At 36.4% G+C, this 27,995-nt stretch overlaps 8 protein-coding genes and 3 non-coding genes across 14 annotated transcripts in view; 6 read left to right on the forward strand and 5 right to left on the reverse strand.

Moving 5' to 3' along the window:
• The window catches only part of LOC111798627 (coronatine-insensitive protein 1), a 3,987-nt gene extending 1,639 nt beyond the window's left edge, over positions 1 to 2,348 (forward strand). Inside the window, exons 2-3 of the mRNA XM_023681888.1 lie at positions 433 to 904; positions 1,069 to 2,348. Of these exons, the coding sequence (XP_023537656.1) occupies positions 433 to 904; positions 1,069 to 1,890 (1,294 nt within the window). The 3' untranslated portion in view covers positions 1,891 to 2,348. The remainder of the gene's footprint in view (positions 1 to 432; positions 905 to 1,068) is intronic.
• Positions 2,349 to 4,507: 2,159 nt separating this feature from the next.
• LOC111789190 (transcription factor DIVARICATA-like) lies at positions 4,508 to 6,192 on the reverse strand. The gene is made up of 2 exons (XM_023669878.1): positions 5,375 to 6,192; positions 4,508 to 5,154 (listed from the first exon to the last, which is right to left on the reverse strand). The coding sequence occupies exons 1-2, from the start codon at positions 5,749 to 5,751 to the stop codon at positions 4,659 to 4,661; spliced, it is 873 nt and encodes a 290-aa protein (XP_023525646.1). The 5' UTR covers positions 5,752 to 6,192; the 3' UTR covers positions 4,508 to 4,658.
• Positions 6,193 to 8,545: 2,353 nt separating this feature from the next.
• On the forward strand, positions 8,546 to 8,618 carry TRNAR-CCU. Its single transcript has one exon. It is a non-coding gene; the product is annotated as a tRNA-Arg (tRNA).
• A 523-nt stretch (positions 8,619 to 9,141) lies between these two features.
• TRNAR-CCU lies at positions 9,142 to 9,214 on the forward strand. Its single transcript has one exon. It is a non-coding gene; the product is annotated as a tRNA-Arg (tRNA).
• Positions 9,215 to 10,325: 1,111 nt separating this feature from the next.
• Positions 10,326 to 10,398, forward strand: TRNAR-CCU. The gene has a single exon. It is a non-coding gene; the product is annotated as a tRNA-Arg (tRNA).
• A 533-nt stretch (positions 10,399 to 10,931) lies between these two features.
• LOC111777326 lies at positions 10,932 to 11,760 on the reverse strand. The gene is made up of 2 exons (XM_023656870.1): positions 11,616 to 11,760; positions 10,932 to 11,529 (listed from the first exon to the last, which is right to left on the reverse strand). The coding sequence occupies exons 1-2, from the start codon at positions 11,667 to 11,669 to the stop codon at positions 11,035 to 11,037; spliced, it is 549 nt and encodes a 182-aa protein (XP_023512638.1). The 5' UTR covers positions 11,670 to 11,760; the 3' UTR covers positions 10,932 to 11,034.
• Positions 11,761 to 11,891: 131 nt separating this feature from the next.
• On the reverse strand, positions 11,892 to 14,191 carry LOC111777318 (sedoheptulose-1,7-bisphosphatase, chloroplastic). Its single transcript, XM_023656859.1, has 8 exons — positions 13,918 to 14,191; positions 13,711 to 13,836; positions 13,444 to 13,629; positions 13,148 to 13,229; positions 12,850 to 13,071; positions 12,650 to 12,750; positions 12,470 to 12,541; positions 11,892 to 12,368 (listed from the first exon to the last, which is right to left on the reverse strand). Exons 1-8 carry the CDS (start codon positions 14,014 to 14,016, stop codon positions 12,087 to 12,089), a joined length of 1,170 nt encoding a protein of 389 aa, XP_023512627.1. The 5' UTR covers positions 14,017 to 14,191; the 3' UTR covers positions 11,892 to 12,086.
• Positions 14,192 to 14,675: 484 nt separating this feature from the next.
• Positions 14,676 to 18,769, forward strand: LOC111799209 (adenylosuccinate lyase-like). Of its 2 annotated transcripts, XM_023682666.1 has the most exons (11): positions 14,676 to 14,945; positions 15,102 to 15,239; positions 15,377 to 15,592; positions 15,692 to 15,874; positions 16,009 to 16,230; positions 16,606 to 16,722; positions 16,802 to 16,945; positions 17,262 to 17,363; positions 17,912 to 17,980; positions 18,226 to 18,487; positions 18,684 to 18,769. In XM_023682666.1, the coding sequence occupies exons 1-10, from the start codon at positions 14,769 to 14,771 to the stop codon at positions 18,481 to 18,483; spliced, it is 1,626 nt and encodes a 541-aa protein (XP_023538434.1). In that variant the 5' UTR covers positions 14,676 to 14,768; the 3' UTR covers positions 18,484 to 18,487; positions 18,684 to 18,769. The 2 variants fall into 2 exon arrangements, with proteins under 2 accessions (XP_023538434.1, XP_023538426.1); XM_023682658.1 differs by lacking the exon at positions 18,684 to 18,769 and having other exon boundaries at positions 18,226 to 18,616.
• Positions 18,770 to 19,369: 600 nt separating this feature from the next.
• On the forward strand, positions 19,370 to 21,598 carry LOC111799222 (uncharacterized protein At2g39920). Of its 3 annotated transcripts, XM_023682687.1 has the most exons (6): positions 19,370 to 19,608; positions 19,724 to 19,763; positions 19,931 to 20,036; positions 20,196 to 20,643; positions 20,720 to 20,899; positions 21,036 to 21,598. In XM_023682687.1, exons 3-6 carry the CDS (start codon positions 19,958 to 19,960, stop codon positions 21,244 to 21,246), a joined length of 918 nt encoding a protein of 305 aa, XP_023538455.1. In that variant the 5' UTR covers positions 19,370 to 19,608; positions 19,724 to 19,763; positions 19,931 to 19,957; the 3' UTR covers positions 21,247 to 21,598. The 3 variants fall into 3 exon arrangements, with proteins under 3 accessions (XP_023538455.1, XP_023538446.1, XP_023538463.1); XM_023682678.1 differs by having other exon boundaries at positions 19,724 to 20,036; XM_023682695.1 differs by lacking the exon at positions 19,370 to 19,608 and having other exon boundaries at positions 19,624 to 19,763; positions 20,723 to 20,899.
• Positions 21,599 to 21,942: 344 nt separating this feature from the next.
• On the reverse strand, positions 21,943 to 23,321 carry LOC111778353 (glucan endo-1,3-beta-glucosidase 2). The gene has a single exon (XM_023658130.1). It carries the CDS (start codon positions 23,298 to 23,300, stop codon positions 22,149 to 22,151), a length of 1,152 nt encoding a protein of 383 aa, XP_023513898.1. The 5' UTR covers positions 23,301 to 23,321; the 3' UTR covers positions 21,943 to 22,148.
• Positions 23,322 to 23,906: 585 nt separating this feature from the next.
• On the reverse strand, positions 23,907 to 27,969 carry LOC111807687 (uncharacterized protein At2g39910). The gene is made up of 8 exons (XM_023693515.1): positions 27,819 to 27,969; positions 27,220 to 27,751; positions 27,036 to 27,122; positions 26,642 to 26,832; positions 26,302 to 26,497; positions 25,129 to 25,193; positions 24,321 to 24,422; positions 23,907 to 24,253 (listed from the first exon to the last, which is right to left on the reverse strand). The coding sequence occupies exons 1-8, from the start codon at positions 27,857 to 27,859 to the stop codon at positions 24,151 to 24,153; spliced, it is 1,317 nt and encodes a 438-aa protein (XP_023549283.1). The 5' UTR covers positions 27,860 to 27,969; the 3' UTR covers positions 23,907 to 24,150.
• Positions 27,970 to 27,995: the final 26 nt, after the last annotated feature.

Raw genomic sequence — 27,995 nt, forward strand, 5'->3', positions numbered from 1 at the left:
TCTATTAATGTTTTGGTTTTCCATTTTCTGGGTTACTTACTATTGTTATTTCTTTTATCATTATTGTCATTTTTGGGAGTTTTATTAGGTTTCTAGTTTTTACTTTTTCTGGGTCGTTCATATGATATTTTGATGCCTTACAAGCTTGTTGAAGAAAGACATTTTGGGGAGCTGGTGGGTAAAGAAGGCAACTGTTCTAACTCATCTTAAATAAACCTTAATTTGGATTGATAGTGCAAATTCAGCAATGATGTCAGATTGCATTCGAGTACATCCTTGAACTAATAATAGCATGTTTCCCGTGTAGAAATTAAGTTGAATTAATGAAAAGTGAGTTCTGAATATGTTGGTTGGTTAATTTTTTGATTAAATTCTGATTTCCTCCGAGATATTCTCATCACTCTCGTTGTTGTTTTTATTGTGGTGTTTCAGGAATTTAAGAACGTTGTTTTTGGAGGAGAGCTTAATTACAGAGAACGATGGGGAATGGCTACATGAACTTGCTACGAACAACACCGTCCTTGAGACGTTAAATTTTTACATGACAGATCTTGCCCAAGTCAGATTTCAAGATCTTGAGCTCATAGCCAGAAACTGCCGTTCCTTAATTTCTGTTAAAATTAGTGATTGTGAAATCCTGGATCTGGTGGGCTTCTTTCGAGCTGCTGGTGTTTTGGAGGAATTTTGCGGAGGTTCCTTCAATGATCAACCAGAGAGGTATGCCGCTGTAGCCTTGCCCCAGAATCTCCGCAGTTTGGGTCTTACATACATGGGAAGGAATGAAATGCCAATAGTTTTCCCTTTTGCAAACATGCTCAAGAAGTTGGACCTCTTGTATGCCCTGCTTCGTACGGAAGACCATTGCACTTTGATTCAGAGATGCCCCAACTTAGAAGTGCTTGAGGTTTGCTTATCAAATTCATTCATTTTCCATATTGTTGAAGGAGTGCTTTCAAAATTCATTTGAAAACTATTCAAACTAGTTGTAAAATTCATCTTTCAAACCCAAGTTTTGCTTACTTAGGAAAGATGTTCATGGTTAATATTGTTTTGTGTTTGGCTGAGCAGACTAGAAACGTGATTGGGGATAGAGGATTAGAAGTACTTGCTGGTCATTGCAAGAAGCTGAAAAGGCTTAGAATTGAGCGAGGTGCGGATGAGCAGGGATTGGAGGACGAGGAAGGTCTTGTTTCACAAAGAGGATTGATTGCTTTGGCTCAGGGCTGTCTGGAACTGGAATACTTAGCTGTGTATGTTTCCGATATCACGAATTCCTCTCTCGAGTGCATTGGCACTTACTCGAAAAATCTCTGCGATTTTCGCCTGGTCCTGCTGGATCGAGAAGTGAGCATAACGGATCTGCCACTTGACAATGGAGTTCAAGCTCTGTTGAGAGGGTGTTCTGAGAAGCTGAAAAGATTTGCTTTGTATCTTCGGCCTGGTGGATTGACGGACGTTGGTCTTGGTTACATAGGGAGGTACAGCCCAAATGTGAGATGGATGCTTCTCGGTTATGTGGGGGAGTCTGATGCTGGGCTGTTGGAATTCTCTCGCGGCTGCCCCAGCCTGCAGAAGCTTGAGATGAGAGGGTGTTGCTTTAGCGAGCATGCATTGGCAGCCTCCGTCATGCAACTCACTTCCCTCAGGTATCTGTGGGTTCAAGGCTACAGAAGGTCCTCCTCAGGCCGCGATCTTCTGGCAATGGCACGCCCGTTCTGGAACATCGAATTGATTCCGTTGAGACAAGTTGTGGTGTCCGATGAAGTTGGGGATATGGTGGTCGCTGATCACCCTGCACATATACTTGCATACTATTCCCTAGCAGGACCAAGAACTGATTTTCCAGACAGCGTTGTGCCGTTGGATTCGTCGTCCTTAATCGCTGCGTAGAGCATATGGGCTGTTGTACATACAACAACAACGTCAACATCATCAACATCAACATCAACATCAACATCAACATCGACAACGATAATCTCTCCTTTCTTCATTTTTCCACGTCCTGTTAATAGAATTCAACGTTACAAATTGCGGTTAGGAATGTGTTTGTAATGTCATTTTGTTGTGGGTGGTTGTATTATATTGGCAAGAAAGAAAGAAAGAAAGAAAGAAAGACAGACAGACAGAGAAGACAGAGAAAGACGGTTTTAGTGTTGTAATAATAAGGCTGTGTTTTTTGTTCTTAAAACAGTTTATGCGCAGACTTTTCCCTTTTCCTTTCGCCCATTTCGAAGAAGAAGGCTGTGTTTCTTTTTTTGTTGTTTCTGAGTCGAATCCTTCCTAAAAAACGTCAGTTGGAGAATGGTTTGTTGTATCAGTTGTGAATAAATGAAAGAGCCTTTTACCTTCACAAATCTTCAAACACTTTCCATATCATGTGGGAGTTACAAATTGAAAGTGTTTCACTGAAGTTTATACCATTAGCAGCACAGGCAGCTTCGCTCATACAAATTTCACGTTCTTTAATGGAAGGCTACTAAGTGTTTCTCATTGGTTCAGGATCATTGTCACACTCACAGGAAGTAGCCTTTAAGGGGAGGATTGAGCCAAGGGGTCTCTTTTTTTATATCAAAAAAATATTTAAATTCCATTATTTTGACACAAGCTGTCGGCAACATTAATTTATATATATATATATATAACTCAGCAAGTTTTAAGAATATTTAAACTTTTTTTTTCTAAATTATTCACAAAAATAGTTAATTTCCCACCTTTTTACTATTTCTCTAAACTTTATCAGATATACCTATTCTAGCCTTTGCTTTTTCTACACTGATCTATATTCTCTTAATTATTATTTAAAATTGAACAATATTGAAGAGTCTAGAAAGTGGATGATAAATCATATTAAGGTCGAATTAATTTTTTATTTATAATTATTTTGGTATATTATAAACCTTTATGATACAAAATTGTCCTATCTTCTAATATTTTTGCCACAATCCCATGGTTTCATAATAATTTTTTTTGGTGAATGCAATATAATTAATTACTAATTGTTGTATTACGTTACCTAAATGATTAATTCGGTTGGACTTAATTTCAACCTCCAAAGATGAATATTTATCTTCAAAACTCACCTTATCTTATAAGAATCAAGATCATTTGGTATCTAATCACCTAGAAATCACACAAAAATAATAATACAATAAGAAAAAGGCCAAGGAATTTAAAAGTTGATAATTATTTCATTTACCACCCAAAAAGTAAAAAAGAATATTCATGCTGCTCATTCAACTTTGGAGGAACAAAAAGAAAAAAAAAAGAAATGCTTTGTATGTGGTTGAAAAATAAAACAAAATGTTCAATGGTGTGACATATGGGTCCAAAAGCTTTTGTAAGCATCAAATTAAACACCATATATTATAATTAATATTGTATGATTACTTTATTTCATTTGACATTTTGTGGATTTGCTCTAAGTTTCTTTATCATATAGTGTTTCATCTTTATCCCCCCTCTTGCATTTCATAATTAATATTGTACGGTTTCTTTTGCATTTAATAGTTTTTTTAGAGACAATATATTGAAATCATGTTTAGGGTGTTATTGACATAGTAAATAAATAAATAAAACAACAACAACAACGTACAAGTGTTGGAGTCCCACTTTCGCCAATTAAGAGGTCCAGAGATATAAGTGGGAGACACTATCTTCATTAACACGAGAACTTTTGGATAACCAAAAAACAAGACCGTGAGAGTTTATTCTTAAAGTATACAATATAATATGATTATGGAGGTTCGTTGTTGTTATATAAGTGGTATCAGAGTCAAGTCAATAAAATTCTCATGTGAGTCTCAAACGTGTCTTCGTGAATCTTGGAGGTGTAGGTATAATCAAGATTCGTGGTAGAGTGCTAGCGATGGTATCTTTGTCCGAGTGTAGCTTGGCAAGTTCAACCATAAGTTGGAACAAAATTATAAATTGGAAGACGTATGAGATATTTTATGAACGAACTTGGAAGGCTAATTCATAATGGAATAAACTTATAATATGATTGGTGGCCACGATGCAGCCTATTATGCCCTAAAATCAAGTGGGTTCAAACTCAGCTCCAACTAAGTGATTTGATCAGCCTCAGTCAACTTGCCCATACATACATATATTATAAAGATTTTAAGAAGCAAACAAAAATGGCTGCTCCTCTGTGGAATGTCAAAAGTGCTTCATGAGTCAGCAAGTTTAGCCACATCACTTCCTGACATGGCCTCTGGTATGCACCTAAAGTAAAAACTGCAATTAAATCAAATATCTACTCATCAACATTCTTCAAACTCATCATCACTCTCTTTCTGCAGATCTCAAACCGGCAGTTTATGATGCAGTCTACATCATCAAGTGAGCATCAACCAAGAGTAATGCATAACCCAAATCGTCAACAAACAATGTCGTGTTCGGGAGGGATTTTGCGATCGTCGTATAGTTGATGTAATCTATGGTTGTAAAAGTGTTTTGAGTTTTAANTTTTATACTATTTTTTAATTTGTATGGTATTATTCGAGGCTTTGATGATCAAGAACAGGTATATGAACCTTTAGATCTTCATAAACACAACATCACTAAGTAAAAAGTATTGCCATTCAAGAGTGTCTATTGAACCTTATTCGCCTTGGCGTTTTAAACAACCCAGCAATGTACACCAACATCCATCCTCCTCATCCAAAAACTTGACGTCTTGAGGATTCAAATTGAAATATGGATTTGTGAGGGGTGGAGTAAGTTCCATAATATGCACTGCTCAGTTCTCGATCTTGGTCATTCTTTATTCCATTTGCAGCAATCCCAGATGAGAACGACACGAGAGGATCGCCATAGTTAGGTCCTAAACCGAGCAGCTCCGTATCGGTCGATTGGTTCCAATCGAACAGAAGATTTTGATAGCAGGGTGACCTCTGCAGTGAAGGAAGGTTGGAAAGCTGATCCATTGAAGAAGACAAGTTCTGATTCTCTGATGCTGTGGCGTCTGTGAGGTTGAGAGTAGTGATGTCATGGATGCTTGGCCTTCTTTTGTCTTTCCCCCCTGAAAGCTGCCTCATGAAGTACTTTTGGGCATGGCTTGCCACTTGAGTAGGAGTCTTGGAGTTCACAAAGTTTCTTGAGATGTTTCTCCAATCCCCTTTTCCATACTTCAGTAGTCCCCTCAGAAATTTCCTATACATAAATTTCATTTCAATTCAATTCAATTCAATTCAATTCAATTCAATACAATAGCACCCTAAACATCAACCAACACGACAATAAAACAACAGAACAGGTAGAAATGTTTTAGCTTAAAAGCTTCACTACACAAAACCAAACATACCCATCAACCAAAACTTAATCCAAACAGTAAAGTATGATATCAGAAAAAAGTCCCCAAATGAAAACTCACATGTGTTCTTCCTCTGTCCAAGGAACCCCCTTCTTCCTTTCATGATCAGAGCCCCTACCAACGGAAGATTTCCTTCGACCATCAACGAACTGAAACGAAAAAGAAGAGGCGAGATCATAACCTGGGATTGGGAATCTCCCAGCTTCTATTTCATAAACATCTTCTTCAAGCTCCCTATATTGCTTAATCACATCATCCACGGTCTTTCCAGGAATCATAGCGGCCACTTTGAACCATCGGTCAGGCGTTTCCTTATCAAATATAGCGAGGGCACTCTCAAACCTCTTGTTCTCTTCCTTAGTCCACTTTGTGGTTGGATTATGAAGCAGGAACCAGGCAGAGCTGGAAAGGTGTGAAGATGGATACAGAGTTTTCATTGCTGTGGCAGTGAGGAGCTAATTTTGGTGAGGCGTGCAGCTCAGAAGCTGATTTATAAGTAGTCCATTTCGAAAAAGGGTTTTGATGGAAGTTAAAAATAAAGGGGAAGGGGGAGAATAGGAGGAATACAGAGAGTAGAGTCCAAGAGACATTGAAGCTTTTTGGATGATTTTCAAAAGGGTGCGTTTAAATCGGAATCATTACGAGGGAATCAAGAATTTGCTTTCACAAATGGGTAAAGAATCTTAAAAAAGGAGAGCAACCGACTTTTGGGAATCGAAAAGAATTATGGAGAAAAAACTAATCCTTTTGTTTTCCCCTGGTTTGTTCAGTGGAAATCAAGAGTGCATTGGGCGTGATTTCAACTCAGAGATTGAAACCCACCAACCAAATTGAGAGCATGAAAGTGAATACAAAAATGCAGTGGCCGAAAGAGTGGAAGAAGATGACGAAGGGATTCGAGAATATCGAAGGGGGGTGATGAAAAGGCGGGAAATAATTCGGTTACTGTTCATTTGCTTCTGCTTTTTTGTAGGGGAGAAGCCAAGTTGGGAGCCGAAAGGTGAGCTAAAACAACTTCTGTTTTGCTCTCATTCTGCAAATTTGGGAACAGTGATGAACATTGAAGAACACGAGTTTTATCTTGTGGGCCAAGGAGCCTCCACAAAGTGCTCTAACTTAACTAGAATCTCAAACAAAGACATGATACGATATAGATATAGATATAGATATAGATATAGATAGATCTACAATATCTAACCAGAAGATTAAAAAACAAGTCTTTACTTAAAATCGAGAACAAAATAGAGCATACAAATTAGAGATCCACAGACACAATAAAAGAAGTATAAGGGTTTGATCTTGAGGCTCTAATATTATGGAAGTAGAGGTTCTCACAAGTCAAGGTTCTACCCATCGTTTATTATTATAAACGTTTGTATTCTATATTTGGGAGAAAATAGACACTCTACTATAGCTTACAAACCTTCACTTAAGAGTTCGAGTATCATTATTATTTCTTTGAAGACGAAGAAAATTTTGAAGAAGATATATTTTAGACGAGTAGATAAAAGAATTGAGATCTTTTTATATAGATATATATTCGGCATAAATTATACCACTACAAACATTAAACTTGTTTTATTACATTAGATACCTTTTTTTAAGAAACCATCAACGCCACATGTACAACTCAATACCTACCCTATACCTAATGCATGTTGTCTTGTTTCAATAACATATATGTTGTTGTTGGTATATTAATTTACATTTTCAAAATATATCATTCCAGACATAATAACGACAAAAATAAAAATAATTAAATGGAAGGACCATGATATTTTCGAGGAGAAATTGACCAACTTGGTAATTAAATGTAAGATTAGCGCGCTCTCATATCTTCATATATACTGAGTTGATAAAAAATACAAAATACTAATTTTGTTCACTTGCTAAACGAAAGGCGCCTGTAGATCAGTGGATAGAACGTCTGTTTCCTAAGCAGAAAGTCGTAGGTTCGACCCCTACTGGCGCGTTTTCTTATTTTTATCCTTATCTATTTTAGTATGACGTCGTATTTCATTTATTTATTTTTACATTTTCTTGTTTTATTTAAAATGACTATTAATGTGATGTTAATGTGAATTTATCCATTTTTTTATGACACCAAATTGATATTGGGTAATGCATGTTATTTGAATGAGTTATGTGGTGTAGGTACCTTTACGTTTGATTATGATGCTATGTTAATATAATCATGTGATGTGCAAGATATCGTGATGTACATATATAATAAAGCATAAATGAAATACCATGAATATGGATGCGCGTCAGGTAAGAAAGTTAAATCATCATAATTAGAAAAGTATTATGTACGTCAACTCACTGAACCATAATTTTTAATGCGAAACCTCATGCATGATATATATCAGATGATCATGGATTAATTCTTCATTGTGTTGCGTATGAACACGTATACAACAGTATTGTTCATGTTCATTTCCTTTTTATTGATTTTCAATAAAGTGAGTATACGCTAGTCCAAGTATAGGGGTACTTCAAAGAGCTCGTCACACATATGTAAACTATGTGTAGAGAAGTACTATACAACCAATTCTACCCAAAAAATAAAATAGATCTCAAGGAACAATCATAAAAATTAAGTTTCACCTGTCATAATACATATTGTAAGTGAGTATTTGTCGACCTCAATAAGGGAGTCACTAACTAAATATTTTTAAATATTCATTTTATATTTAATGCTTTTTTTTTTTCAAGTAAAACTAAAGGGTCTATTCTGAGGCAGAGAAGATTATAGAAATGGAGTCTTGATAGATAATTTCATTTAATACATTTCTACTCATAGGATAACATTGTTATGTTTTAGCTTTTAGATTATGCTTAGGAGATTGTTAAACCTTATTTTTTTACTATATTTTTATCGTGTTTACATTATATATGAATATTAAAATATATGATAATTTTCAAGTAAAAAATATTTTTTTTAGATATTTTCTACTTGAACTCATCAGGACACGTACGTAGTAATGATTTTATTTTTAACGAAAAAAGAGTCGTTACAATAACAATTTAGTTTCGTACATTAAAACATGTACCAATGCAATCTATATCGTGAGTAATTTATCAAAATTAATGAGAGGCTTATGAACTTATTTAGACTTCAATCAATATATTGGTTTGCATGTAACTTTTATTAAATCTTAATAATATGAACTTGAGCGTTACACATTTTAATCAATTGTTATAAATTTATATTTAACTATCAAACAAAAGGCGCCTGTAGCTCAGTGGATAGAGCGTCTGTTTCCTAAGCAGAAAGTCGTAGGTTCGACCCCTACCTGGCGCGTTTTCTCTGTTTATATTTACGTTTTATTTTAAAATTCATTATTAATGACGATATCTCATTTATTTGACTAAAAAAACGACCTTACTATTTACTTATTTATATGTTTATTTGAAAAAATATTGGCTCAACCTATCCACCCCATCTCTCACTTATATTTTCTTAAACTTATATTTTGGTTTTAAGAATGCTATTATTCTTCAACCTCCAAAATTATATTCTATTCATCAGTCTCTTAAAGCTTTAATAACAATTTAATATTTATAGGGTTCTTAAATTTTTGTAGTAATCACTTAATCTTCTAGGTATTTTAAATATATTATGTCTTTAGTTTTTTATTAGTAATAATTAAGTTTCATTACATCTAAATCGTTACATATTTATATAGAAATTAAATTATTACAAAATTAAAAGACATTTAGAACAATTTAGTATATAATTTAAAAATCGTTTATAAATTTTCATTTGGTTTATATGAACATTAAAATACTGTATGAAGTTTAAAGTATTCAGCCCTTGCCACTAAGCGCTTGTAGCTCAGTGGATAGAGTGTCTGTTTCCTAAGCAGAAAGTCGTAGGTTCGACCCCTATCTGCCGCGATACTTTTCTCTTGGTTTTTTTTTTATGTGGGTTTATTAATGTGACTCGAATGAATTATGTGATGTAACCTCTTTTATGTTTGATTATGTTTGATTATGATGCTATGTTGATACAATCATGTTCTGTGGTACACCATGGTGTACCATGTATGATAACCATGAATGAAATATGATGAATATAGACGTGGAAATTAAATCACGATAATTAGCAAAGTATTATGTGCAATCATCTCACTAAATCATGAATGATTTTTTCTTTTATATGATATAAAACTTTTATGCGTGTTCATTAATGTGATGTTATTCGAATAAATTATGTGATGTTATTCGAATGAATTATGTGATGTAACTTCATTTATATTCGATTATGATGCTATATTGATATGATTATGTTTATGTTTATGTTTTGTTAAGTCATGATAATTAGAAACGTATTATGTGCATCATCTCACTAAATCATGATTTTAATTTGGGACTTTATGCATGTTATATGTCATATGATCATGGATTACTTCTCTAATATGTTGTGTATAAACATATACACCACAATATTATTTGTGTTCCTTTCATTTTCATTGGTTTTTGGCAATGTGAGTATGCGCTAGCCTATAGTCAAACCTAGAAAGTACGTTAATAAGTCTGCCTAGTGGATTCATGTGCACGTCCGTGAATTGTGTGTGGAGAAATATTNAAAAAAAAAAAAAAAAAAAAAAAAGAGTATGAGAAACAATTATGAAATTTAGGTTCTATTAGTCATGATATATATTTTATGTATATGCATTTTTCGACTCTAATAGTGTATCACTTACTAAGTATTTTTAAATACTCATCCTATGTTTATCATTTTCTCCAGACAAAGGTAAATGACCTATCTACAATAACGTCGGTTAAGTTAAAATGAAACTTTAGATAATTTTTGCTTGCTCGTGAAATAACAATTTTATTTTAAAAGAAAAAAAAAAGTAGGATAATTGAAGTAGTAAGAGTTGGCTTTTATTATTAGCCATATATTGTTCCATTTATAAATAAAGTTAGTCTCTAATTAATTTTAAAAGTATTTAATAAATCATTAGAGTTAATTTTAAACTTATGTCACCTATTAAACAAAAAAGCGCCTGTAGCTCAGTGGATAGAGCGTCTGTTTCCTAAGCAGAAAGTCGTAGGTTCGACCCCTACCTGGCGCGTTATTTTGTTTTTGTTTTATTTCTTTTTTATTTACGGTTATTTTAAACATTCGTTATTCATTAAAGATATCTCATCTATTCTAATGATCTAAATTGAGTGTTAATTTTTTGACTGTAATTAACAATTTAATTCTTCAACTATACGTAACAATTTAATATTTATATTAATAAATTTGTATCAATTTAGTTTCGTACCTAAAGATTTATAACAATGTAGTCTATCGTCAAAAGTTTATCAAAATTGAGTGTTAATTTTTGTTAGTAATAACTTAGTATTCGTGATTTATAAACAATATTTAATGTGCTACATGTATAAAAGCTTCATTAAATCTACGACACATATTATTTTAATGTAGAGAGACGAAAGTGTTATATTTAAAGTCAAAGAGATTAAATTGTTATAAAATCAAAAGTATAAGAACTAAATCCATACTTTCAGGTTAGGTTAGATTTGTGTTATTTGGTTGATGAATTTAAAAACGGTTTAATGTGTTTGAACTTCTAAAATTTTGTTTATTTAAATTATAAAATTAAAAAATGTGTAGAATATATTAATGAGGTATCAACCATGGCTAAAATGCTATCCAGCATTGTTTTTAAAATGCATTCATAAGTCATCACAAAGCAAAGTTGATATCAAACTTTTTTAGAATGTGCAGCTACTTCAATCGCACCTTCAATTCTGTTGATGCAAGATTTGTAGAGAAATCCCAGAAAATCAATGATGCTCTCTTCACAAACACCTTCCAAAGGATTTATCTCAAACTTCCATTCAATCAATGTTGAATCTTCTCCATAGTCCACAAGCTTTAATGTGTTGATGGATCCATCTAATCCCACATTGCTTGCTTCCATTTTGTAACTGTAACTACGAGCTGATGAGTCCATGGAAAGCAACTTCTCTTTGATCCATGATCTTTCTCCGTCTTTCTGCGGGAACATGAAACCCGACACGACCCGTATGTAGCCTGGGGTGCCTTCGTCTCCGGTTATGTCGGTGCATCTCTCGACCATTGGCATCCACTCCTGCAGCCTTTTGGATTGAGTGACCAAGGGCCATACTTTGTCCACAGGAGCATCAACTAAACCCCCTACTGATCCTTCCCATTTCCCATTCTTTCCCTGATATGCCTGCATCAGCAGCACTTGCAAAATACAAACAAACCCAAAACCAAAGTTTCAAGGGGAAAATATAAACAAAGAAGTTTTCAACTCACCATGTTCATGCCTGTGCTTGTCCTCCAAATTATCTCAGATAGCAAACCGATCATGTACAAGCAGAAATGTTATAGAGGAGCTCATCAGAAACTATAATTTCTTGGTACAAATCATAGAAAGCATAAAGCTAATTTTGGCAGGTAATTGAACAAGAGAGGCAGGAGCCTTACAGGAGATAAATCCAAGGTCACCATCTTTGAGATTTACAATACTTTTGTATTTGCAGAAAGAGCCAAAAGATTCTGTTCTTTATCAAATATACGTTCCTTGAGGGATATGACAGCCACAAATCTCACCATGCTTCATTATTGGTAGGTGTTTATAAGAAAATTTTATGGTGCAAAGCTTCAAAATAGCTTGAACATATTCATTTCTATCATACAAGTCATACAAGCTTCTACTGACAGATGAAATTATGTTTTGAACAAGCAAAGGTAAGAAAAAAATGGGGGGAAATGTTGTTTCACTGCTTAAGCTGCAGCACCAACAGGCACCCCTGAGTTAAGCCTGGACGATCCATAGAGAGTTTCTTCAAAACGAATGATCTCTTCTTTAGATCCATAAGCAACTTGGGTTCTTTCATCGAGATTCTCGATCACCTTGTCAAGCACAGACTGACGGCCATCGCTGCTGTAACCTCCTGCTTTCTCCACTAAGAATCCTAAGGGAGCTACCTCAAATAACAGCCTCAGCTTAGCTTTGGTTGAGGGAGATATCACGTTTGTGAAAATCCCCTTCTCTTTCACAATAATCTATGGATTTAAACAAAACCATCTTTTCAGAAAGGTATTCCTACTTTTCAATCATTTTAATGAACCAATTCCATTGAAAATTTATCAGAAAGGTAATAAACCTGGTTGACATCAGGAACCATTCCACCGGTGTATCTCAATGTGTATTTTTCCTTCACATAGTAGTTGATCAGCTGTTGAATTGAAACACACAAAAAAGTAGTAAGCGAAGGCTTTACGTTTTACTGTGATGAGGTATATGAAAAGGAATGCTAATACTCTTCTCAAGAATAGAAAGAAACCTTATCATAGTCAGGATTATCAAATGTGGCCCTCAAATTTCCAGGAGAGAACAGTTTTCCTTCCCCAATCTCTGTTGTCTCTTTAACATGTTGCCATTTTCCTATCAGTAAAGCACAGAAATAAGGTTTTGGATTGAGATCTTCCAGCCATTTTCTCAATAAGAAAAAGCTTTTAATTCAGTTTAGTTATCAAGAGTGACCTTCGTCAAGAAGAAGGAACTCATGAGTGCCAGGGAAGTCTTTCAGAGCAAGAACATATGTCGTGCGGGGACCGTAAACTCCCATGGCAGCGGCAGCTTGATCACTTCCCTTCACTCCAGTCAACTTATCACCTGGCCACACTCCAAAGATGGTGCCGACACTGAAGTTTGTGTCCACAATACTTGAACCATCGAGCGGGTCGAATGCAACACTGAATCCTCCTGCTTATATTATAAAATGTGTTAGCAATCAAAGAATTACCATCGAGTTGTTTGCTTATAATTTGAAAAGTGTGACCTTCAACAGGGCCTCCCATGTCTTGAAGCTCTGGCACCTCTTCAGAGCAAGCATATTTGCAGAAGTGTGAGTATCTCAAGGCCTATTCATCAAAAACCAAAATTAGTACACTATCTTAAGAGCAGGTTTTGAGAAATAGATTCAGATAAACTATAGTTGTTAGAACGATCTCCTTAGAGACCATTATCCGAATCAAAACTCTATATGCAAACATGTGCTGATTCAACATAAATCAGCTACACTTTTTCTTCCACAGTTCATTAGAAAATATCATTCAAGACTAATCGAAGGCCGACCTCGAATAGAAGCTTGTCAGCAAGCATATCGACAGCAAGCTGTTCGTCTCCAAAGGAGTTGACACATGCAGTTCCTCCACAAGAAGCCGTCCTGACTTTGAAGGAAATGGTCCTCAAAGCTTCTCCCATGCATGTCAGCAGTCTGATCAATCCCTTATCAGGGGTTGCTTTGGTGAGAAACTCTTCCTACAATCACAAACTCCTTTTCAATTTCAAACAAGCAATTTCACAAACACCTTGCAGGCAATATCACACAAAAACACTCACCAAACTATCCCCAATCTCACATCTGGTTTTGAGGGGAATGGTCTTTGACCTTGATGTCACCAGCTTCACTGATGACTTGGGAACTTGCCTTAATGACTCCCCAAATAGGGAGCTCGCTTTCAGATTCTATAATGCAATTTGATCAAACTTCAGCCACACATTTCCAAAATCTTGTAAAACAGAGAGATGGGTTTGGTTTGTACATACCTTGGAGGCGAAAGAAGGAGACAGGAGAGCAGTTGAATGGTTAGAAGAAAGGTTGGGAAAAAGAGCCCCGCGGGCGCAGCAAGCAATTCCAGTCTCCATAGGCGACCCAAGTAGAGGACTGTGATTCTGTCAACCTGCTGCTAATTGGACATGGAAGGTGGAAATGGAGGTGCAGAGTTGCAGGGAAGAGAGTGGATAAGGGGGTGATAGAGTTTATGCCGCGTGGGTTATGGTTACTTGAAAGGATGATCAAGTAGTGGGTGGACATGGGGGGAAGCTAATTTGGATCACTCGTTCATTTGTGGCTCTCCGATTGTCCTGAAAACAGATATGGTCCGTCACTCGTGAATTGCCTTTGAACTTTTTTCGTAGAGTTCAACGTTTGGATTGCGACTGGCACGTGGCGGCACTTCCTTTTCTTACAGCCGCGCCGAAATTTTCACTTGCGGCTTTCTGACGAGGGAATTTAATCTAAGTAACTTACGTTGTTTTCTTGACAATTATTTCTTAAGATTGGATGAATTACTAGCAAAGTAAATGTAACACCACAACACGACAACACAGAACTCAAATTCAATTTATATAGATTTCATCCACAATTTATAAATAATTCTAAGTTTTGGAATACTCTAACCATGTTAACCTCAGAAAACCGAACCGTTGCCAATTAGAAAACCAACAAATTGAGAAAAGAAAATAAAAGAAAATAAAAGAAAAAACAAAACAATCACGTGGCTGCACACGTGCGCGGGTCCATTTTGTTCGCCTTCTCCTGAACGGTGAAGGGTCGACCCACGGGTGAAAAAAGGCGGGGAGAATTAAGGGTTTTAGCTCACTACTCTTCTGCGTCCATGGAGGTCGGAGCATACAGTAGAGTTTTGGGCCAGCCCCGAATCTTTTGCGCAGCAAAGGGTTTTCAAAATCCTAAAGAACCCTCGAGTGTTTTTCGACATGGTTCCTTCTATAAGCCCCTCCGAAATTTCGATTTCAAAGCCGTTCACAACAATCTCCAAGTACCGATGGAAAAGGTTGTCGTTCTTTGCTCATTAAGCTGAACTTTATGGTTTTTATTGATTTTAGGGTTGTGTTTTAGTTCTTTTTCTTTGGATGTTTGGACGATAGATGAATTGTTTCTGTTTCTTTTATGTTGGTTCGTGATTTTGTTTTATTTTTCTTTTACTCAGAAGAAAATCAGTGTTGCACACGAGCTTTCAAGTTTGGTGGCTCTGTCCCCCTTAGATGGTCGTTATTGGGGTAAGGTCAAGGACTTGGCCCCCTATCTGAGCGAATATGGGTTAATCTTCTTCAGGGTTTTGGTTGAGGTATTTTTTGAATTTCGTTGATTGCTCAAGTAAATTCTAGTTCTTATATAAATTTGATCCTCTCCTTGCAGCGAAGGAAAGGTGTTTGTGTTTCTTAAAGTTAAGTTTTATTTTGATTATATTCTACTCTGCTTTAGATCAAATGGCTGTGGAAGCTATCGGAAATACCTGAAATCATAGAAGTCCCAAGATTCAGTGAAGATGCTTCTTCTTTTTTACAAGGTTTTGTTCACAATTTCTGTGAGGATGATGCTTTGGAGATCAAAAACATTGAGAAAGTGACGAATCACGATGTGAAAGCTGTTGAATATTTCTTAAAACAGAGGTGTCAATCACATCCTGAGATTTCTAAGGTGGAATTTACCTTGCACTTTCCCGTTTGTTAAAAAATTGTTTTTCTTATGTTAGTAGAACACTAAAGGATCATTTAACTATTCTCTTTTGCATTTCAGGTGCTCGAGTTTTTTCATTTCTCTTGCACATCCGAGGACATTAACAATCTTGCCCATGCACTCATGCTGAAAGAATCATTGGAAGATGTTATGCTTCCTTCTATGGACAAGCTGATAAATTCAATAAGCACCATGGCTAAAGATAACGCTCACATTCCAATGCTTTGCCGCACCCATGGACAGGTTTTAGGCTGACAAGATATATGATGAATTCGTCTTTTTGACTGTTTAGACCCTAAACTGTTTTGTGATTTTCAGTGACTTAAAATTTTGTTTCTCTTATGAGAAAAACCTTTTTTTTCTTCTTATTTTTGTAGCCAGCATCACCTTCAACCCTGGGGAAGGAAATGGCAATTTTTGCAGTCAGACTAAGTAGAGAAAGGTTGGAAGTTTCCAAGGTCAAGATAATGGGAAAGTTTGCTGGTGCAGTTGGAAATTATAATGCACATCTTGTTGCATATCCAAATGTTAACTGGCCTAAAGTGGCTGAAGAGTTTGTTAACTCCTTGGGTTTGAGTTTCAATCCCTACGTAACTCAGGTATTGTTTTTATATTGGTCTTTGACTTACTTTCGATGAAAATTTTTGTTTAGATTATTAATTTGCCTAAGTTTGGACATTTATTCAACTATTTATTGTAATTTAATGTACAGTTTTTCCTTTGATGTTTCATTCTTTGCTCTTCCTTCGTGGCTAAATGTATATTAGCTAATATAGGATGTTGTTTGTGAGTTTTCCTCGACTTTGAAGGATAAGCATGTAAATTTGTTATAGTATACAAGGGTGTGATGCTTGTCTTCCAAGGCTATCTTAGAGACATATATTGGACGTTAGATGAATAAGCTTTCAGAATCACAAATAGAATGATTTGATTATTATCCTAATTTGCTAACTGTATAATTCTACTTTTTTCAGATTGAAACTCATGACTACATGGCAAAACTCTTTTTTACCGTTGTACGATACAATAATATCTTGATTGATTTCGACAGAGATATTTGGGGTTATATATCTTTGGGCTATTTTAAACAGGTGAGCATTTTAGTGTATCTCATCATTATTATTTATGAAAGAAAAGATAGATTATATGATTGTTTACTATTTTGGGCAGATAACAAAGGCAGGTGAAATTGGTTCTTCAACAATGCCTCACAAAGTAAATCCTATTGATTTTGAAAATAGCGAAGGTAATCTTGGTGTGGCTAATGGAGCATTGGCCCAATTAAGTGAGAAGTTACCCATATCTCGGTGGCAGGTACACCGCAACATTTGATAATTTCTTCAATTCCTTGAGTTGGTACTTGGTAATTGATGTGTGAGATGTGACAATGTGATTGTAGGCTATAATGTTTACATAATCATGTTTTCTAAAGTTTTTGGGCCAAGGTATTTTATTTTTCATACAGTTCGCTAAATAACACAAAAATCTATTTCATAATGTAAAACTGTATTCGTTAGTCTCAGTGGAACATCTTACACCAAATCACCAAAGTTTTCATTTCATGTAGGTTACTTCAGTGATTATATTTAACTTGGAGGATTTTGATGAGAAAACTTATTCTCTTTTGCAGCGTGACTTGACTGATTCAACTGTTTTAAGGAATATGGGAGTTGGACTTGGACACTCTCTTCTTGCTTACAAAAGCACACTTCAGGGGATAGCGAAGCTCCAGGTACTCAGATCATCATAATCATTAATCATCATTACCTTTTTGTGAAAGATCGGAGTTCTGTCTGATGGCATGTAAATATAGGCATCTTCCTCTTTTTGGGTGGGTTATCATTCATGACCACTCAAGTTTGCTGGTGGGTAATAGGAGAACAAAGTTAATGAGGGGGAAAAAAAATAGTGATGAACGTTCAACAGTAATGAGAGAGAGAGAGAGAGAGAGAGATTCAATAGAATTTTGACACTCGATTGTGGTTAAGATAACTCCTAATTTTCATCTATTGATTGGTACGAATGAAACTTGAAGTCTGTAATTAACTTATCCAAATGAAAGAATGACTACAGATTTTCTGAAGAGGCTTATAAATACTGGCTACTCGAAAGCACAAATAATCGTCTCCATCTTGTTCTGGGTGATTTATAAAATACTGGGCTACTACTATTTCTTCTCTGCTTAACTTTTATTTGTTTTAAGGAGTTTCTTCCTCATGTTTTATCCTGCCCTTATATTGTATGCGGAGCATTTCTTAAACTTTTATCATTGCATTGTAGGTGAATGAAACTCGCATCTTCGACGATTTGGATCAATCATGGGAGGTCCTTGCTGAACCAATACAGACGGTATATATCTTGCTAAGCATTTTCTTTCATTTCTTCTCCCCTGCAAATGTCATTATATGAACTCTCCTAAGATTGGTGGTCATTTGATCACATCGCCCCCATTTAGTATCACTTTGTTTAGTTCATTAGCACGGTAGTAGTCAGATTGGATAAGATAGAGAGATCTATTTGGTTAACGAACTTTCATATCGATTGTCAACAACTGGCATATATTTGTGTAATCATCTATTCTCTATTTCTTGAAGGTCATGCGACGATATGGTGTTCCGGAGCCTTATGAGAAGCTAAAGGAATTAACCAGAGGAAAATCAGTTACTAAGGAAAGTATAAGGAGATTTATTGAAGGGTTGGAATTGCCTAATGAAGCTAAGAAAAATCTGTTGAATCTAACTCCTCATAGCTATGTTGGAGCAGCGGTTGAACTGGCCAGGGATGTAGACATGGCCTTGAATCTTGTGAACGGAGAAGAGCACTTTTTAAACTCGAAGAGGGCATTGATTTGACAAGGTAACATTTTTGAAGTATTTACAAATTCCACAGTGTCACAAATGTAGAACATTTGTTGAGAAACATTCCAGATAAAATTTGTGCGACTTAATAAATGCATGAAGTTTGTGAGGGGAAATTGAACATCTATCGTACAGTTTCTTTTGATAATCTTCATGAACAAGGAGAAATTGAAGATGACCTGAACCCTTTCCAGTTCGTTCGGAGTTCACTCTGCATTCAACGTGTGTGATGTGACAATCTCTTTCAATCGACCACCGCTATAATACCTCCTCATTGTCATCTCATACCACCATATCAAATGAATAAATATTTACTGTCCATCCTTGAACAAGAGTAAAAAAAATAAGTTCAACAGGAGAAATGTTATTCTCATCGCTCTTGCTTCATTCTCTCACGCTCCTCGTTTTGATTCTAGCTAAATTATTTAGCTTGTGCTGCCAATAGACGTTTCTACTACTAGTTCTTGACTCTTGCTCAAGTTTATTGTCCGTGCTACTAATACTTGCTAATACTTCCTCTTGGCACTGGCTCTCGACTTTCATTCGAGTTTTACTAACACAACTTTCACGTTATTGAATTTCATGCAACCAATCTTTGAATACCAAAGGAAGTGTATGATAACAATGTTTTAAAGCTACATAAAAAGTGAATGAAAAATTTTCAAGAATAATACTAGAATTTAATTAAATATACATAAACATAATTTAAATTGATGAGAAAGGAGGTAGAGATTCCAATTCGATAATTTCACCTAAGTGAATCAAACAGCAATTCGTACAATTTTCCCTAGTTTGATGGTGCAATGGTCGAATAATAATAATAATAATAGCTTCGTAGTTTAATCTTATCCCTGCTTTTTGCTGATTTATGTTACCCAGGAAGGTCGAAGAAAATCAGTATGCCCATTCTCCTGATTTCTTGATCATTCTCGGAATCTTGCAGAGACACCCAGTCCGCGGAAACAGGACATATAATTTCCCTTTCGCTTTCATTTTGGCATTACTTTTCTCATGTTTTTGGAGCTTTTCCACCTCGGGGACAAAACCCATAAAAAAGAAAGACTCGTCTCTTAGCCCAGCAATTGATAGCTTGTGACCCACCATCAAAATTATGTTCAAGTTGGTATCTGTTTGCTTATTGACCAAAATTATTGGCTTGATGTTCATATTCAATCATGAATCCTTTGCTATCTGCTTACTTCTGCTCTAATCGTAGATGGGTTTCGTTTCACAGATTGATCGAAGAGGTTTCTGCCGCTGAGTAATCTAGAAATGTAAAGCTTACTTATGCAATTTGAAGAAATAAAAAATTCAGGGATGTTCATACTTTTCTTGGAACTTCCCCTTTGCTTAGAAATTGCTTCTGAATCCTGATATATTTTTGTTTTCTAGGTTTTCGAAACTGATTTCTGACTGAATTTTTTTTCTTCTTCTGAGACAGTGGTAACAATTGGAATTTGTTTGAACAATGTCTGCTTATGGGAGTGAAATGGAGCACCAGTTCTCTACTCCGAGTCATTCTACTGGAGGAAGTTCAGACAATTCAGGTGTGGAATTCAATACATCCTTGATCCTTCTCTTTCCCTTATGATCTTCTTTTATGATGATGAATCAGTTTACTGAAAGAGAGTTGATAAGCACAAAGTATATGGTATTTCGATTCATTTCAACTCAGAGTGATTGTTGTTATCCTTTTAATGAGGCAGATATGGGAAGCAACTATATCATAGATTCGGGATTCTACATGACACCTTTGACAGCAGCAATTTTCATTGGTGCTCTAGTTACTGTCGGAGTGTTACTTATCACTTTACTGGTCTCATTGACTGTAATGTTGCAATATTGTCAAAACAGAAGTGGAGGAGTTGTTGAGATTCAGAAACTAAGTTTTGATTATGACTATTGCAAAGCTCTATCTATGCATTTGGAGCTAAACAGCTTGGAAACAGATGGGATACCTTCATTTTGCAAGGACTTTGCCATTCAATACATTAGACATGGTCAATATGAAAGAGATTTGGATTCTACACTGCAGCTGGTCCACAATTATTTCTGTAGTGCTGCCAAAGTAGACAACCATCGAGAAATCGTGCTGATGGACTTAGACGACCTTCTTTTCGCTAACCATGATTACGACGATCTGTTAATATCCAGGTGGTTCCCTGATATCTATGCAGTGTTCTTCTTAGTGTTCTGCCATGGATAATTATGAATTTAATTATGGGTGCAGTAGTTGTGTGGATGAGGCGAAGAGATTGAAGCAAAACTTTCTTCTAAAACTGTACAAGAAACTCAGATCTTGCAGATGGCCTGTAACCTTAATATCAAGAAGGTCAGAAGTTCATAGGAATGCCACTATTCAACATCTTACTTCAGCCGGCTATAAAGGTCGGCTCCACTTGATTATGAGGTATCTTCTATATTTCCATTTGATTGGGATGCCTTACAATAAAAGTAGTATTCCTTCTGATAGGATGTTAGTGAAATCCTTCTGTCCTCTGGCAATTATGCATATTTAAGAACATTTTGTTAGAACAATCTTGCAGAATGGATGACAAAATGCAGATCAGTCATCGGGAATATTTCAGTCAGCAACAAGCAGCACTGCGGAACGAGGGATTCCGCATTGTAGGGGTGATGAGCAGCTACATGGATGCCTTATCAGTGCCATCCGTAGGAACTCGTATTTATAAGCTTCCAAACCCCATAAGTTTCAACATCAACCATCAAAAATTGAGTAAACACAAATTTAGATAGTGATCTCTACAGCTGGTTGAGGTTCTCACAAGTTATCATGTGTAAAATAGTTGAAGAGAAAGCTCATACAGTGGGAGAAGTTGCTATGGATTATCATGTTCATGCCATTCAATCACAATGATGGGAGAGACATTGCAAGTAACACATTTCATTCCGATCCTACATTTCTCAGCATCGACACCGACGTGCAGGCGCCAGCAGCTCTTCATCTGAGCTCAACATCCAGCAGCAGCAGCAACTGTACAACATTATTTGCTATATTTTTTCCTCTTCTTCTCCATGTTCATACCATTTCAACAATTTCTTTGATTGATCTTTTCTGTTATTCAAATTGAAGACCTTTGTTTGACACCTTTTGTTTTTTCCTTTCCTGAGTGCTCTTTCTCTCAAGACCTGCGTTTCACTTTTGTTTTCTTTCAATTATAAATTCAATAATATGCATCTGTTCATCTACCATTTCTCTCAAGAATGGAAAATAATAATATGCATCTACGATTCCTAATCCATATGAAATACTTTATAACAATGTTAAAGATGAGTTAGCCAACTTACTACCAATTATCAAACAACGTACCCAGATGATTCATCAAAAACTATAAACAAGAAGAGGCAATCTCTGTGGAAAACAAGAGTCAAACTTCATTTGATATTCTATGTAAGATTCTAACCCATCTGAACACAAATTCAGAAATGGAAATCTGCAGCCATTAACATCTAAACAAACGATAAACGCAATCTCTGCTAAGGAGGGAAGCTGCCATAACAAGAACCAGCAACAGAAAGCTCAACAATCTCAGTAAGAGAATAATTCTTCACAAAACGCAGGTTGAACTCACCAGGAATTAGCACGGAAGCTAATTCAGAACCTAAATGAAGATTATGAAAACGAAATATGTAAGATGCTACCACAACTTCGTCAGAACAAAAATCCCAAAATACCAGGCTGCAATAGTCAGAAAAGCTCGTTGCTCTGCATTTCCGGCGGACTTGGAGAAGACCACATCATACTTCTTAGTCATATTGGGATACAGAAGCCCCCATTTTCGCACAGGTCGAGCTCCCTGAACTTCTTCCCCATCAAACAGCTGATATATGTAAGTTTCCGTCACCCCTTCCCTCCTCAAAGGTGTTCCGAAATCTGATTTCAGGTGTGCAACCAGTCCCTTGAGGTACATTTCGGCGTAAGCTTGATTTGCTTCGACCTCGCCAGAGTCCGTGCCAAAGCTTGGCCACCCAGTCTCCGTCACAATCACCGGAATATTCGCATGTCCAGCCACTGCCATTGCACAAATCACCGCATCTACCATGGAGTCAAAAAGATTCCGGTACCGGACACCGGTAGTCACATCATCCCTGAAATTGAAAGGGTGCTTCTGAAACAGAGCATACCCTATTGGGATTTCGGAGTTCATTCGGTACAAATTGTAAGGGTAAATATTGATCAAGAACGACGAATTGGTGTCTCTTAGAAACTGAAGCAAAGGCCCAATCACAGTTTCGGAAACGGGATCTTGAAACCTAGCCGCCGAAGGAGGGAACGGATTCGCCATTATACTGATGAACGAAAACGTAGTGGAAACTGAAATTTGACGAATCCCCAAATTTCGAAGCGCCGTGTATACATTTCTGATTGCGGGCAAAAGAACCGTCGCGAATTCAGGGGAAGCTTCGAGAAAGTTGTTGCCGACGGAGATGGTGGTGATGATCGACCGAGGGTAGAAAGGGATGACGTGGGCGTAGAGCCACTGGAGAGCTACGGAGCGATTGGAGGCGATAGGGGCGACCATGAAATTAGGGACTGTGAGGATGAGGGTGATGTTGGTGTAGGCGAAGGCTCGGACTATGTTGGGATCGGCATCTTCGAGTCTCACGGCAGTGAGTTTGAGGGAACCTATGGCTTTGGCCACTGAGTCGAGTGGCTGGGGGTGGGGGCTGGAGTTGGCAGTGGAGGCGGAGAAGGTGACGCCGATGGTTGTAAGGGAGTTAGATGGATGGGGAAGTAAGAGAAAGAAGAGAGAGAGGGAAGTGGTGAGGAATATTGACCGGGGCAACATGGCTGAAGATGGCCGGAGAGAGATCAGTTCGGCGGCGGTTTGGCAGTTAAAGATTGGAGAATGTGTGCAGTGTGCAGTGTGCAGTGCTTCACTGTTACTGTGAGTGAGTGAGATTCGGCGGGAATTTCCGTTGCAACTTACAGACTCCTCCCATAATTTTTACAACCCGAAATAATTTTATTATTATTAATTTAGTGATTTTTTCTTTAATATTTTCAATTTTAATCCTCTAATATATATATATATATATATATATTTTTGTTCTTTATAATATTTTAACTAATTAAATTATGATTTATGAATTATATATATATATATATATTAACAATTTTTTTTTAATGAGATAATCTATTTAAGAATTATTAATATATTGAAAATTGAAATTTTTAAAAGAACAACCACCAAATGAAAAATTAAAAAAAAAAATACACAATTTAGTATATTCAACTTTTTTAATACATGACTTCTAAATTAGACATAAAATTCAAAAAAATTATTCAATATACAAAATTAAAAATTCAAAGCAACAGATTCAAATTAAAAGTTTAAAATTTTAGAAGGTTGAAGGATCTAACAGGAGTTTTTAAAAGGTTAAAAGAAAAAGTAGACACAAAACTCAAAAGTTGATAACCCAATGCAAAGTATCAAACTTTAAGCACTAATTTTATACATTTAGCTTAAAATTAATGAATAAATACCGCAGGTCTTCTCTCTGTACGAGTTTATATACAAACAAATTGGTGGCGAAGCAGATCGACCAGCTCTGGATTTATGCGAAGAATTTGCAATCAGTCTTCAGATTGTCGAGTTCCACTTCCCAGTTACATTGTTAGCTCTAATAAGCTAACACTTAACTGTTGATGTTCATTCCAGTTACAGATGTAGTAAGCCAAACCAAGTTTTGATCATCCTTGTGCTTGTTCCATGCTGCTTTAAACTGCTGACCTTTGCTCCTGAAAATAACCAAAATCAGAACCTCAAGATTCAATCAGCACAGCAGAAAGGATAAGAAATTCTTACTCCTGGAGAAGGATAAGTGCATCAACAACATGCTTTCTGATTGCATCACGAGAACTTCTTGATGCAGCCTTTTCGTATAACAGTGCAAGCTCATCCACCAATCTGCCACCAATATACAACCATTTGAGTTGCACAAATACGAAGATGGCCATTAAAATGGTGTGAGAAGTTGCACAAAGTCTGTAGAGAGAGTCATGGACACTAGAAACTAATCCGTCTAAATATCATGGCACAACAGTAATGCAGAATGACAATAACTGTATAATGATCCTGGAAGAACTCTGGTTAAGTTGAACTTCATCAAACAATTGGAAAGCAGAAAATGAGGGAGGTCTCCAGTCCTTTCCAAAACTCAATTTTGAATTCAGATATGGGGCTCTGTACAATCTGACTTTCTTTATTCCCTACCACTTTCTGATCTCTTTCCTGTGTTAACTAGTTTTAATAACTGAGGTCCCCATGGCATATGCCTATATCCCCACACACATCTTCTCCTATATTCTCTTCTTAAATAACCACGGGTATGTGACTAATCCTATAGAACTACTGCTTCATCCTATTACATTTGGCACTATAGGATCAAGCAGGTGGAGTTGGTCTATCAGAACAATTGCTTAATTTGAACTAGGATAGCTTGATTAAGCACTTGAAAACGGGTGAAAGTAAGTGTGAAAGCACAATAGAATCTGAAGGGAATGAAATTGCGAAAATTACCAACACAAACTATGTTGCAGACAAATAAGTTGTACGAGAAAAAAATTGAGATATCATCAAATTTAAGAAACGTGAAACATAAAACTTAAATAACCTTTCAACATATGGCGTATTCCTTATCCATGTTAACCTCACAACTGTTTGTATTCTCTGTAGAACCTGCCCAATGGTAATAAGATTAGTATAATTAATAAATCCAGGTAGTACACACAAAATGGACTGAACTGATGCAATAGTGTTCGGCAGAAAAAGGCAACAAGTTCACATTGAGAGATGTCTCCAGAAGTGGACACTGTGAAACTCTTGCCAATGTGTGAAACCCCGATGCTCATCAGCCCAACTGCCGAGGGACTTAAATCACAAATATAATTTATTTTTACAAGTAGATGCTGACAAACATCATTAAACCAAAAAGCTCTCACTTTCAAGAAACGACACCAAGACAAGTTGTTATAATCACAGCAAAACTAGTGGGCATGTTACAAAAAGATTTATTATAGAATTCAAACGCAGAGCAGTGTCAAGACTCGAAAACTTGTTTGATCAGGAAATTAGTTTTCAGTTGAGAGTTAAACTGTTTAGGGGTCGACGAAGTAATCTCCTCTCTGACAGAGAAAAGGTGAGTTCACAAAAATTCAAGATAAACATGAACGTTTCTTTGAATATTTACCGTTTAAAAGTATAGTCGATATGGATCCCAACCAAATACCTGTAAAAATACAGAAAATAGAAGGTCGAAGGAGAAATTGGACTGTTCTTTCCTAACGAGAACATTTGTAAGAAATTTAAGGTCCCTGCCCTTGCATTTCAAAATGAAGTTATAGTCTAAACAAAATGTATTCCTTTGATGCTTGAACTGAAGGACTGAATCAGGAAGTCGACACAAGATTTTTTATTTTATTTATTTATTTATTTATTTATTTTTATAGGAATCCACACAAGAATGTTAACTTTAAAATCCTCTGATTCTCAAACAAGAACGTTTTCTTCCTAACAGAAATAGAAGAGTCTTAACGTCTAAAGAATTCAGAGAATAGATATAATATGGATAATATTTTATCTACCTACTAAACACCATAAAAAATTTAACAATTATTTATTGTTTTGAAATAAAAATAAAATAAAGATCTCTCTTCTCGCACTCCTCTTCTCCATTCTTCTCTTCTAGTTGTCAAAAATATATGGCAATCAATAAGTGATCAGGAAGTATTATTCATCATAAAGCATTATCCAGTATATTTTAAATGACAAATCATATATCTCTTACTAGTAAAGTGGTCTCATCATCTTCAGCATTCATCCACTGGAAGAAAAGTGGAAATATGCGCCTTGTATGAGCCAGCAGCACCAGACCCATACAGTTGAAAAGAGGCTCAATGTGTTGAAGCCATGCAATACGGCGTTCCTTGTTCCTTGGCTGTCGCTCCAAGTGACCCAACATCTCATTAACCATCCTTTCAATCCTATGCAAGTATATAAATGGAAAAGCATATATATTTGACAAGAAACCAAGGACAAGTTAGGTCAGATAAGAATGAATTCTAGCATTGTTACCTCTTATAACCAAATGTTGAAAAAGAGAGAATGCATTACAACAAAAAGTTTACCATGAGCTACGAGGATTCATTTTGTGAATGCTAGTTACAAGAAGAACTGACATTTCAACAACATAAGGCCATATCTCATCACTTGAAGGGACATTTGAGCAGCACGCATCAAGAATCACATCTTCATACCAACCTAGCTCTGCAGCATTGACATTTTTTGCAAGATGTATAAAGCTAACCATGCCCTGCCCCTGAAAGTAGCCAAAGAAATTAAGGCCTTTTATTCAGTATCCTAAACAAGTGCGAACAATGAAATCAAGAGATAAGCTTCTCGTTCACACAGCATAGATTTGAATCAAAATACTAAGTTCAATTTTCAGCATGAAAAAGCATGATGATATCCAACAGAGTTGGCAAGTATCAGAGATTGAAAACAGGAAATCAGAATGCTTACTTTCACTTCCGGTGACCAGTGATCAAGGGCAGTCAGTGCACAAGGAATCACCAAATTACACAACTTCCCCAAATGTGGATAATCAATCTGCAAGAATTTATAGGAAAACAAACCCCAATCAAACCAAAATACCAGGCAACACAGACAGAACTGCAGTATATTGAACAAGAACAAAACCTCAGACCTGGGTAATGAACCATGCAAGTTGATGAGCCGCAACAATAGCAAACCCCACAGGCACTCTGGCTGATGCAGCGGAGACCTCGTCAACTTCGTCAGATTTATCTATCGAGCTCTCCTTAATATTCTCCTTCAACAACGGTAGCACCTTAGGAATAATTTCCACCACCAATCTTTTCTCCTCCGGTATCAAACTAAAATCTAAACCCACCTCCTCAATGTCCTTCGAAAACCCATCGCAGAAAGCAGAGACATATGCCTTAGAGAGCATTCGAAACGCTGACTCGGCAGCAAGTGAGAGGTCTTCGGGGATCCATGAAAGAAGGTCAAAGGTCGAGGAACGGGAAGACAATATTAAAGCACATGCTAGTGCGAAGTCTTTGATGGAGGAGTAAATATCCTCCTCAGTAGGAGTGATTGGGAGTGAGGTTTTTCGAGGCAGAAGGGATTCGAGAATGGCTTTAACAGAGACATTCGACCCCTCTGAAGGTTCATCGCAGAATTTCGAAAGAGATTGGATGATTGGTTCAGAAAACCTAAAATCACCAAAAAGATCAAATTACATTCAAGAAGTTCGACAGAAAGTGCACAAGAGGGACTTACTGAATGCAGAGATCGCGGAGAACTTGAAGCGAGTCTGACATCTTTGTTTCCAGTTGGAATCGGCTCCTCCTAGCCTGAAATTAACTGTTCACAGCGAGCTACTTCCACAGAAAATCCTCGCCGGTGCACACTTCTCATTTTCATATTTAGTAAAATCCAACTTAAAATCACCTTTTT

Source organism: Cucurbita pepo, chromosome LG01, assembly GCF_002806865.2.
Source record: "Cucurbita pepo subsp. pepo cultivar mu-cu-16 chromosome LG01, ASM280686v2, whole genome shotgun sequence".
In the NCBI taxonomy this organism is placed as follows: Eukaryota; Viridiplantae; Streptophyta; class Magnoliopsida; order Cucurbitales; family Cucurbitaceae; genus Cucurbita; species Cucurbita pepo.